This window comes from Cyprinodon tularosa, unplaced genomic scaffold (assembly GCF_016077235.1).
Source record: "Cyprinodon tularosa strain WSP-4 unplaced genomic scaffold, ASM1607723v1 ctg76, whole genome shotgun sequence".
Classification (NCBI taxonomy): domain Eukaryota; kingdom Metazoa; phylum Chordata; class Actinopteri; order Cyprinodontiformes; family Cyprinodontidae; genus Cyprinodon; species Cyprinodon tularosa.
In genome coordinates, this window is record NW_024039518.1 from 2,882,249 (window position 1) to 2,892,663 (window position 10,415).

At 39.3% G+C, this 10,415-nt stretch overlaps 1 protein-coding gene across 1 annotated transcript; it reads right to left on the reverse strand.

Moving 5' to 3' along the window:
* Nucleotides 1-492: 492 nt before the first annotated feature.
* Nucleotides 493-8,854, reverse strand: LOC119773437. Its single transcript, XM_038270443.1, has 5 exons — nt 8,760-8,854; nt 8,469-8,607; nt 8,273-8,397; nt 808-2,301; nt 493-723 (listed from the first exon to the last, which is right to left on the reverse strand). Exons 1-4 carry the CDS (start codon nt 8,805-8,807, stop codon nt 1,570-1,572), a joined length of 1,044 nt encoding a protein of 347 aa, XP_038126371.1. The 5' UTR covers nt 8,808-8,854; the 3' UTR covers nt 493-723; nt 808-1,569.
* Nucleotides 8,855-10,415: the final 1,561 nt, after the last annotated feature.

Genomic DNA, 10,415 nt, shown 5'->3' on the forward strand with positions numbered 1-10,415 from the left:
GGAGCATTAAGTAAGACAATTTAAAATACATCTTTGTCAATTGCCTAGAATGGATGTAACATTCCCAATAAACAATCTGTGAGACACAATAGGCAATGTCTTAGTCAATTTTTTCTCCTTTCAGAACTAAAGGTAAGGGGAGGAACTACGTTGGTGCTGTTTGTAGCCTGTGTTTATTCCCCGGTTCCTAAGACAATCCAAGTGTTGCCAAAACACAGTACAGGATTTGGTATTCAAGGTTTGGAAAAGGATGAGAGCCTGTTTGTCTCTTGTTCTACTTTCAAACATTAGATGGCATTATTATTTAGTGCTCCTTTAAAACAAATGGCAAATAACCCAACCTTGATTTTCAATCAACAAATCGGTATGACACATTTTGCTGGGTATTTAAATTATAACTTTTCTGTGTGTTCTTAAAAGCTATGAAATAACTGCACAGTTGTTTATTTCCCATAACAGAATATAAATCTTGACTTATCATTTTACCTTCTCACTCATTCCTCCAGCTCTGTCCCAAGATTGGCACTCGATGCAGAATATTTTGGAGCACCCCAGAGATGCGCTGGCATCAACCTTGAGAACATCGCCGGGGGCAAGGCCAGATAAAAATACCAATATGTCAAACTTTGATTTGACTGTATCTCCACCTTTCTTTAGCAAAGATTTCCCAATATTTGTTGAAGACAGGTTTTTATTATATGTGGGGACGACCAAAACATTCACCTGTGGAAACATTTAAAGATAGTCAATAGAAAACTGACAATAGCCTTGCTGAAAAATATGAGAATGAACTGAAAAAGAACAAACCTGCTCATCTTCTAAACTGCAGATCTTGATTTCTAGATTGATATCACTGTACGCATTCGGTTCCACCGTGTTGGGTCTTTGTGGGATACTGCTGATGCTGCTGAGGCTTAGTTGTCTGGCTGGCACGACTGTTGAGCTATCTCCTTGTTCCCAAATAATCACCTGACATGAACTTTCAACCAGCTCCTTGCTTTCTTTCCCTTCTCCTTGGAAGTATCGGAGAGCTCCAGGACCATCCAGGACTAATGTGTCAAATGTTATGCTGGCCAGAGCTTGCTTGGTTTCCTGAACCCGAAAACGAGGACCAGACAACAGTACACATGGGTTTGGAAAATGGGTGGCTGAGAGTGTGACATAATTTGACTTTATGCCAAGTATTCGTAAGATTTTATCAAAGCAATCAACTAGTTCAGGACGCTGCAAGCTGAGGACATCTTGAACTGACACTTGATTCGCCTGATAGTCATGGAGAAGCTCTTTAAGCTTGTTCACTTGTTCAGTGTAGCCCACCAGCTGTACTTTAACTGATGGAGTACCACTGTATCCAGGGACAAAGCTAACTTCCACTCTATGCTCACCACGGTTTGCTTCATTCTTTGCTTTGATAATAATTTCTTTTAGTTGGTCTAGATCTGGAGGTTTGGCTGCAGCACCCTGAAGATTCACACTTGATACATTTAGATCTCTCAGCAGTGTTGTCTCAGCTTCATTTAGAGCATCTGAAGACAAACTAGAAAGAAGCAGCTCTGATCCCACCTCAAATTAAACTGGACTTCTGAGACTTTGTTGAAACTGAGTTTGGTATTTGGTGATGGCATTGCTGGTGGCCATAAAGGCAATTAAATCTGCAGGAAGATTCACCTTCTTTTCTTGGATCTTCATTATCAGTTCATAAAGTTTAGTTGATCCAGATTGTACTTTCTCTTCCGGCCCTTCTAAAATGACCATGTTAGCACGTCTGAGGATTATTACCTCTGGGTGAAATGTACTCATCTCTCTGTTGAAATCCTCTTCAATAAGTTTGAAATGCTTCTCCACAACTTGCTGCTCCTTACGTACTGGTACGCTTTTCTCCAGAACTGCAATTTTCTCCTTTACCACCTTAGCTTCCCCAACCATCACAGCATAACCACTCTCTGAGTAAACCTTTACATCATCGGTGACAAAGAAGGGATCCTGCAGAACCTTTTTGACATAGTTCTGCTCAAGCACATGATGGCAGCTGTAGCTCTCAATGAGATTAATGAAGATCTTATCCACTTGGAGTTCCCAGTGTTCTGCTGCACCGTCAAAAGCTCCTCGAAGCAACTTCTCTATATCCCCCCTTACTACTGCCTCTTCTTTCTTAAAGTCTAGCTGTACTGTGCAGCCGATTGCAGAGAGCTGCTTTTGTAGCACTTTGTAAACTTTAGGATTGTCTCTCAGGTAGAACAAGAGGAAAATATCTGTTCTAATAATCTTCTCTAGAGTTATCTTGCTTAGTTTAGTAGTTGTCTACAAAAAGGAAAAAATAAAAAAAAATAAAAAAAGGCAGATGCAGGAAACGTTTATACGAAAAATATAGAAAGGTTATTAACACTATCTCAAAAAACCTCTGTGTACTATTTAAGGTTTTATCTAATGAGAGGTTTTGCCCCCACAGCCAAATAACAATAATATCAATAGATAAATAGATAAAGATAGATGAACAATAACATTTAAATGGTATGATGTTTAATTGTACTCTCGATTATTAAAAAAGTAATCGCAAAAAAACAAAATGTTAAATAATTGGCTAAAAAGAATAGTTGAAAAAAGTAAGCAGGGTGTAAGTATTTGTGTCTTCCAGCCTGAGGATTTTTTGGATTTTTTTGAAAGACACACCCTCTAATCTTTAAAAAAAAATGAGTGTGAGAGAATGTGCACAAGCCCATTTCTCCTCATGCACGCTCTGTTTAAAAGTTGCTGTTCTCAAAGTTCATACAAGCTTACTGTGTCCTAACGTCCGCCCTAACCTCTAAACCCATCAATCACTACTTAGGCCAGGGATTTTATAGTGAACTCCCATTCGGACAGCTGATCACTTCCCCATTGGTGACTGCGCAGTGTCGGGATCTGGAGGCTTGTCTAACTTTCTCCACCAGAGGGCGCCTGAGATCTTCCTCCTGAGGGCGTGAGCTGACTTCGACACACCTGTTTTCCATCTGCTCATCATGAGGCATACTTAAGGAGGAGGAGGACTTAAGGAGGAGGAGGCTGACACTTCCCTGCCAGAGTGTTTGCCAGTAATGGTACCAGCAAAACCTGAGCCATCTAATCTGATCATTTCTCTGACTTTCTGTGAACTAGTCTGACCCTGTGTTCTTCTGCCTCTCAGATCCCGACTTATCTGGAATTCAGTCTAACCCTGGAGATAAACAATCACTGCCTGGAACCTGTCTGTCTGCCCTCCGCCTCAGCCTCCGCCTCCGCCTCTGCCTCTGCCCTCAGCCTTCAGCCTGCCGACTAGCCTCTGGATCCACAAGGTTCCCCCCCTGCTGATCTGATTCTCTTCTGAGCGGGTATTAATCCAAGTCATCTTCAAACTGCAAGTTTCCTGGATCCACTCTAACTGATCTGTCCTCCTCTAGTGGCTTCCCTCCCGTGACCAGTCTGACGAGCCAAGATCCTGTGCACAATTATTGTAAACTTTGTGAATAAACTATTTAACCTTTTCCCTGTCTGAAGAGTGATTCTGCATGTGGGTTAGACGCTTAGACCCCAACATGACACGCGGTGCCTGCACCATCTTTGTTATTAGTCGCCACCCTCAGGTAGCAGCAGCCTATGGCGACAGTGGGCCGCTGTGACAGCAAATCCAATAATGCTTTGCAAGGAGAGCTCTCTGCGCAAAGCATTCAGAGATATATCTGCCTCTTCTGAGGTTTTTTCTTCTCATAGACTTCATAGACACTTTTTCTCTTACAACCCTCGGCCACTTTCAAATAACCGCTGTGAGAAAGGTATGCTTCAATGACTGTCTGAAATCGTAGCTCACCACACATATATGCAGAAAGTGCGCATGCACAGAAAAAAAAAATACAGCTAAGGGGACAAGTATGTACGATGGCCTTATGTAAACATATAACCAGAATGATAATTACGAGGACCTCTTATTTAGATAATCCACTGGGAAATATAAGATCGTCCTTTATACCTTTAACTGAAACAACCCATGCTTTGCATACACAAAGAACCTAACTGGTTAATAAAGAATTGTCTACATGACTTTATTTGTTTCCAGGCTATCTGTTCATCTTTTATTAAGCAGTGATTAATGAGCTTAAGTAATGATGTGTAAAACAAATGTTTGTGACCTTTGTGTCTACAGATAACACCTTTCTGTAAAAAGTCAACATAATCTCTTTACAAATACAAAACAGTCTGCAAAATAAACAGTAAAAGGGATATCTTTACAAGTTGCAGCTATTGAGGACTTGAGTCAGACATTTCCATTTGAGAATTATTTGCAATTCCACAAAATTGTTGTGGATGCTTTATTTATGGTCTATTACCCATTTTCCTAAGAAAAACAGCCTTTATTTAAAACAGAAAGAGACATACAATCAGGGGCGTCTCTAGGTTTAAGAGACAAGGGTGGCTGAGCCCCTAGAAGATAATGCGCGCGCAGAGCGCGCGCCGAATTTTTTCAGTGCACCTGCTAAGGCGTTGTCTAAGACAAGGGTGTAACTTTGTATTGAAAGTTGGTGGGGACGGCTCATAAGGAAAGGGAGGTCCCTGCGCGACGCCTTTTTTTTGTTGTTGGAAAGGATAAAGCCAAAAAAATGCGAATAACATTTATCAATTTAATGCTTACAGTTGAAAACATAACTGTTACAATATTCACTTATATTTTTTGTGCAAAAAATATCACATAAATCTAAACAGACAGTACAAATCAAAGAAATCAAATGAATATATCAATTTTGTAGAACATTTATTGACAGTCAATTTTGGGTCACTTTTTAAAATTAATTTACTTTTAAACCAGGACTCGGACAAGATCTTATGGGACCTTAAGCAGAATATGATTAAGCAACTCTGTCTTTCTGTCAAGAACATCCACCAGCAGGGTATCCAGGGGGGTATTTACCATTAGGCAATACTAGGCAGTTGCCTAGGGCCCCAAGTTCTGGGGGCCCCATAAAACTCTGTTTCCATGTATGGTTAATACAACTAATCCTTATTTGTGCACATTAATTATGTTTTTGATAAAAATCCTTTGGCTAAAATGCCATCAGAACGCTGATAAATGGAGAGGAAAAAGGGACAAGAAGGGAGGGACAAAACCTAGAACAAATAATGGATGTCTATTCTATTAACATTTCTCTATCTGTAGAATGGGTCTGTTTTATGGGTTTTCTTCTCAGGGGGCCCCCTGCCTGTCTTTGCCTAGGGCCCCAAATTTCCTAAATCCGCCCCTGAGGGTATCAATACTGATTTGATAGAATCTGGGAGAGCGGACTATGTTCAACCATCCATTTTCTTTAACCTTATCCCTCAGTGGGATCAGAAGGTGCTGGTGCATATCTCTAGCCACGTTCTGGGTGAGAGGTGGGATCACCCTGGACAGGTCACCAGTCTGTCGCAGTATGTTCAACCAGCTTAAAAGTAATCGGTAATCAGATTTATTATTTGCACTTTTACTAAGTGAACTTTCTAACTCCCTTAAATCTGAAATTCCAATGCCAAAATTGTTTAAATCTTTTATCTTTGGACCCCCTGCAGAGTGACGTCACACCTGCAAGATCCTATCCTTACCTTCCTGCTAGATTGCAAAAAGCAGCTTGCTCATGAGTTGTCAACATAACACGCTAAATCTTAAATGTACGTGGACATATAAAAGAAAAAGGGGCGCAGTGCTTGCTACTGAATGGCAACACTATCAAAGTCAGGAAAAAGTTTTAAGTGAAGCCGGGATTAAAACAGTATCTACAAGAAGCTTCAAATCAAAGGTGTTCTTTATGTTCAACCTAAACACCAACTCCGATAGACCATCAGTAGAGCAGGTGTTTAAATCGGTCTCCGCCAGTCACGTGACTTTTGTTGCTAAGACGCCATTTTAGTTGGAAAAGGTGTAGTGTAAACAACCGCAGCATAGCTAAACGAAGGACTAAAGGCCTGTTTACATAGCAGCCTGTCCAAGATAAGTCATTACAGTTAACATAAGCCTGAAAACAGGGGCGGATTTAGGAAAATCGGTCTCCGCCAGTCACGTGACATTTGTTGCTAAGACGCCATTTTAAGTGGAAAAGGCATAGTGTACCGCGCCCGAGGTAAACAATTGACGTCACTTGGCGGAGACCGATTAATCAATCACTGCTGCGAAAGCTTATAGCAGTGAAAGCTAATATACCACAGCCATCACTTAATAAACGCAAAATAAACAACCCTCTAAAAACGGAAAACTGTAATGGACTGAAAGTCCTGTTTTTTATGTGGGAAATTATTTGCGTGTGTTTTAGTATAATTCTGATATATTGGCGCTGTTGTCTGTTTCTATGGCAACGATACTGAATGTAGTGTAGCTTAGAGACCTGCATGGGTCGAGTTTTACCAACCCGCACCCGCCCGAACCCGTTAGGATGACTACCGAACCCGACCCGTCACCCGCGGATATCAAATGTTATGGGATGAGGTTGGAGGGGGGTGATGGGGAGAAAGCGAGAGGCAACAGATTCTTTTTTCTGAGTTTTTGTCGGGGTTTGTGGACGGTGAGCAGCGGGGAGAAAACTTTTTTTTATTTTCTCTCTGAGGAGCGGCATGAATGGGGTTTTAATCAGATATACACAGCACCGAAAGAAAAATACGTGTACAAAATATTGGTGGGGACATGTCCACACCAGTCCTTAAGGAAGTTACGCCTATGATTGTTCAGATTAACTGGTCTTCTTTATGGCTTTTATTCGGTGCTTTACTGCATTTGTTTTGGGAAAATATGAGGAAAAAATAAATACAGAAAAAAAATATATATTTTTTTAAATCGCAAAATAATTATAGGGTGGCTAATGCCAAAGAAAGGGTGACTGAAGCCACCCTTAAATAGGTCTAACGACGCTTATGCATACAATTAAATGAAAGGTGTGTCTCCAAAAGGCTAACATAAGGAAAGTGTGTATCAATGTTTTCAGCACTTGCCCGGTTTGTATTAAAATCTAAAAGAAACAAATCTAAAATTCTTTCCGTTTAACATCTATACTACGTAAGACAAGTCTGATGCAAAATTCCTCCAAAATATGGTAAAGTTTGAGCCTAGTAAACTAGCCCCACCCGCCAGCGGGCAAAATAATTTTTGCCTGCGAGTGGTCTAGCCACGATCAATAGCAGGCCCTAGAACTGGCGCGCCAATCACAACGCAGAGGTGTGTGTTGAATTTCTGGATGCAAAGAGGGCAGGGCTTTGAGGGCGGGATGACAAAGCTGCACAATGCTGGAGAATGCACAACAAGGAAGTTGGCAACAACTATTGAACAGTAGCCTGTACTGCGGCAGCAGCAGCTTTCAATGGAGAGCTCGATTGAAAGTTAAAAGTTCTCTTTTCTGTTGCTGTTGTTCAATAAAAGTATGTTTTGAGATAATTTGAGGAAAGAATATTATACTTTAAAGCTGCACTATATGGTCCATTTAACGATTTAATGCATAATTAAAAACAACTATTTCTGAAGTTTAGAGGACCGTGGCAACCAGCGGACCTCCGAGGCCAACGGCAGCCAGGGCTAACTGCAGCTCGTCTGCAACGGCCCTCTCTTTGCATGTGTGAAGGACCGCTGACTCTGGTGCCGATTTTTAAGAAGGATGTATTCGCCGTTTTACCGACAGGCTGTTTGTTTACACTTCCCCACCAGCTTTCTGTCACGCTTACTACATCACATTCAGTTGCACTCATTGGTTCAGAGCGTTGGCCAATAGGCACAGACATGGTTTGAATCTTCCGGTGTCTGATTCATCGGGGCCAGACTAAATTACACATTTAATCTCACATTTAGTCTGGTTTATCAGGCTAGTAAAGTTTAAGATTATAATGCCATAAAATTAGATTTATGAATTGTAGTTGCAAAGGACTGTATATTTTTTTTATTAAATCAAAAGTAAAGATACCTTAAAGATGGCCTAAATTTATCAACATTAAAAATGAAAGGGAAATAAGTCTAAAAGATTAAAAAGCTAAAGCAAAACAATAAAATAGAAAAGTTTTATTTGACTTAGACTTTAACTCAACTTTATTTATCCCTTGGGATAACTCCATCAGGGAAATTCTGGTTCCAGTATCTTATATAGAGTATAAGAAGTTAAAGCAAGATGCCATTGAAGATGAAAATACAGAAAATATAAAAACATTGTATATAGTACAAAAAAAGCATAAAAAAAGTTGACAACAACAAACCAGGTATATGTTTCGCCCTAACTAGACAAAATACTAGTTTAAGAAAAAAAAAAAAAAAACTCACCTGCAAATTGGATGTCGATGGCTTATCCAGAGTCTGTGGTGAACTGCTAGGATTCACGGTCAAATGTAGATCTCCACCAGGGAAGATAATTTTGTGAGTTTTTCTCTGTAAAACTCTTTCCTGATCTTGAACATGAAAAATATCATAAGTTTACCGCTTTTCTATTTTAGAGCTGTAAATTCTTTAAAGCACATACCTTCTTTTTCATTAAAGCTGACTTTATAGATGTTATCTCCGACCGTTTCAATAACTCCACAATCACCTCCCCCAGAGTCTCTTCTTTTCTGAAAGTATCTCCTGACCCTTTCCTTCTCTCTGTCTGTTAGAGGCCTAGCCTCAAAATAAAGGGAATGGGAAGATTCAGCCATTTTTAACCCTTTTAACCAAGAGAGCACTGTCTGTGCTTGTTCCTGTTTTGTCAACAATCCTTACTAAAGAATTTGTTTCACTTTCATCAACTTTTCTCCTCCTCTCTTAGCATAGATACCTTGACACACCCAGCACAATCCCGTAATCGCTCCGTCTGGAGAGACATTTCCTGGATTGGTTTGTTGAATATTTATATTGCAACGGTAAACAAATACTTATAAAACCACTGATAATGACTTGATAATAACCTTCATTAATTTAAAAACAAAGTATCATTCCTTTCAGAGATTTAATCAATTAGGAGCATACAACTGAGTGCATATAGTTTCTTACATTCATTGTTTTAAAAAGCTAGATATTTATCCCAATTTAAAGAAGTTTTTGTGACACAAATGTTTGGCTCCCTTCCTTTTTTTACAGCAGTTTTGACTCTTGTTCACACATATCTACATTTCGAGCCCCATCAGACATCATAGAAAAATGCAAATAAGGGATAAATGCATGTGATTATCTGTTTGAAGTGCAGGCCTTCTATCTTAGGTAAAGTCCACTGCTGGCTGAGATTTCCAGAACAGGCCAAACTTCTAAAGGGATGGGTTATGATGTGGAAGTGGTGTCATGTTACAGTTCCCGCCCATACACGTTTCACTGCTTTGGCAGGAATCCACCTGTTCTATTTTTGTGTGCATTAAGCTAAGTAAAAAAAAAATTCAAACAAACCTTGAAAGAGTAAAAAAGAAATTTCATTTTCTAACGAGACTGTCAACATGCTCATTAGACCAGATATAACATGAAGTGTTATTTTGCACAGGAGATAAATTGGCTGTTGCTCATATTTGAATGTTATTTGCAAACTTGTGTCCAGGTTTATACCATCATGTTTGTTATGATATAATTATTCTGGCTTTTTTTCATATCAGGATTTTTAAATTGCCCCTTAAACGTTTGAGCAAAGAATGTTAGGAAGCTGGTATTGTTCTCAAAAGTGGTTTATTTGTTGGAACATTTTAAGGTATTTATATTGACTTGGAGGGCTCCTCTTCAGCAGCCATCAGGTGTTGGTAGAAGATTTCTGCATCTAAACATTTAAACCAGAACCATAAAGTCCTATGATCACGTTGTGCTGATGATTCTCCAAGCAAATGTCAAAACAAAATTAACAAGTTGTTCACTGACTTCAATTCTGTTGTGCGAGTTTACCAGAATATTATGAATATATTAAATAACTAGAACTGGAAGTTATAGTTAATTAATAGGTAATTCAAATCAAGGGTAAAACAATTATTATTATTTGAATGATTGTAGCTGTAATTTGCGTACTGACCAGGGTTCTTAGTCTCTTCCATAAGATGTCGAACTCCTAAATTTGACTGTTAAAATTTCAGTTGTCTTTTAACCATTTAGTAATTTTGACTATGGCTATCAGCAGAGTTATTCATCAACAACCAAATAAATCTGTCTCTTTTCAGTCAGATGCTACTGAAAGAAGAGGGAATCAGGCTTGAGTAAAAAATCATTTTACTGTTTAAAATAAACACAAAAGACTGTGGGTTAAAATACAATAGTACCCTGAAGAGAGGGTTTAAGTTTAAGTCTGCTCAAAAGTCTCTGTGGAATGTTCAGGTTTTAAGGTTCAATGCATTGAAAGTGTCATTTAAAACAGCAGCAGACACATTAAAAAACACCCTGTTGCAGAGATGTTAAATGCAGTAAAAACTGTGCGGTCTTATTCAGTTTGATGGTAAAAAGTGACTCAGGAATGCATTAAACTGTG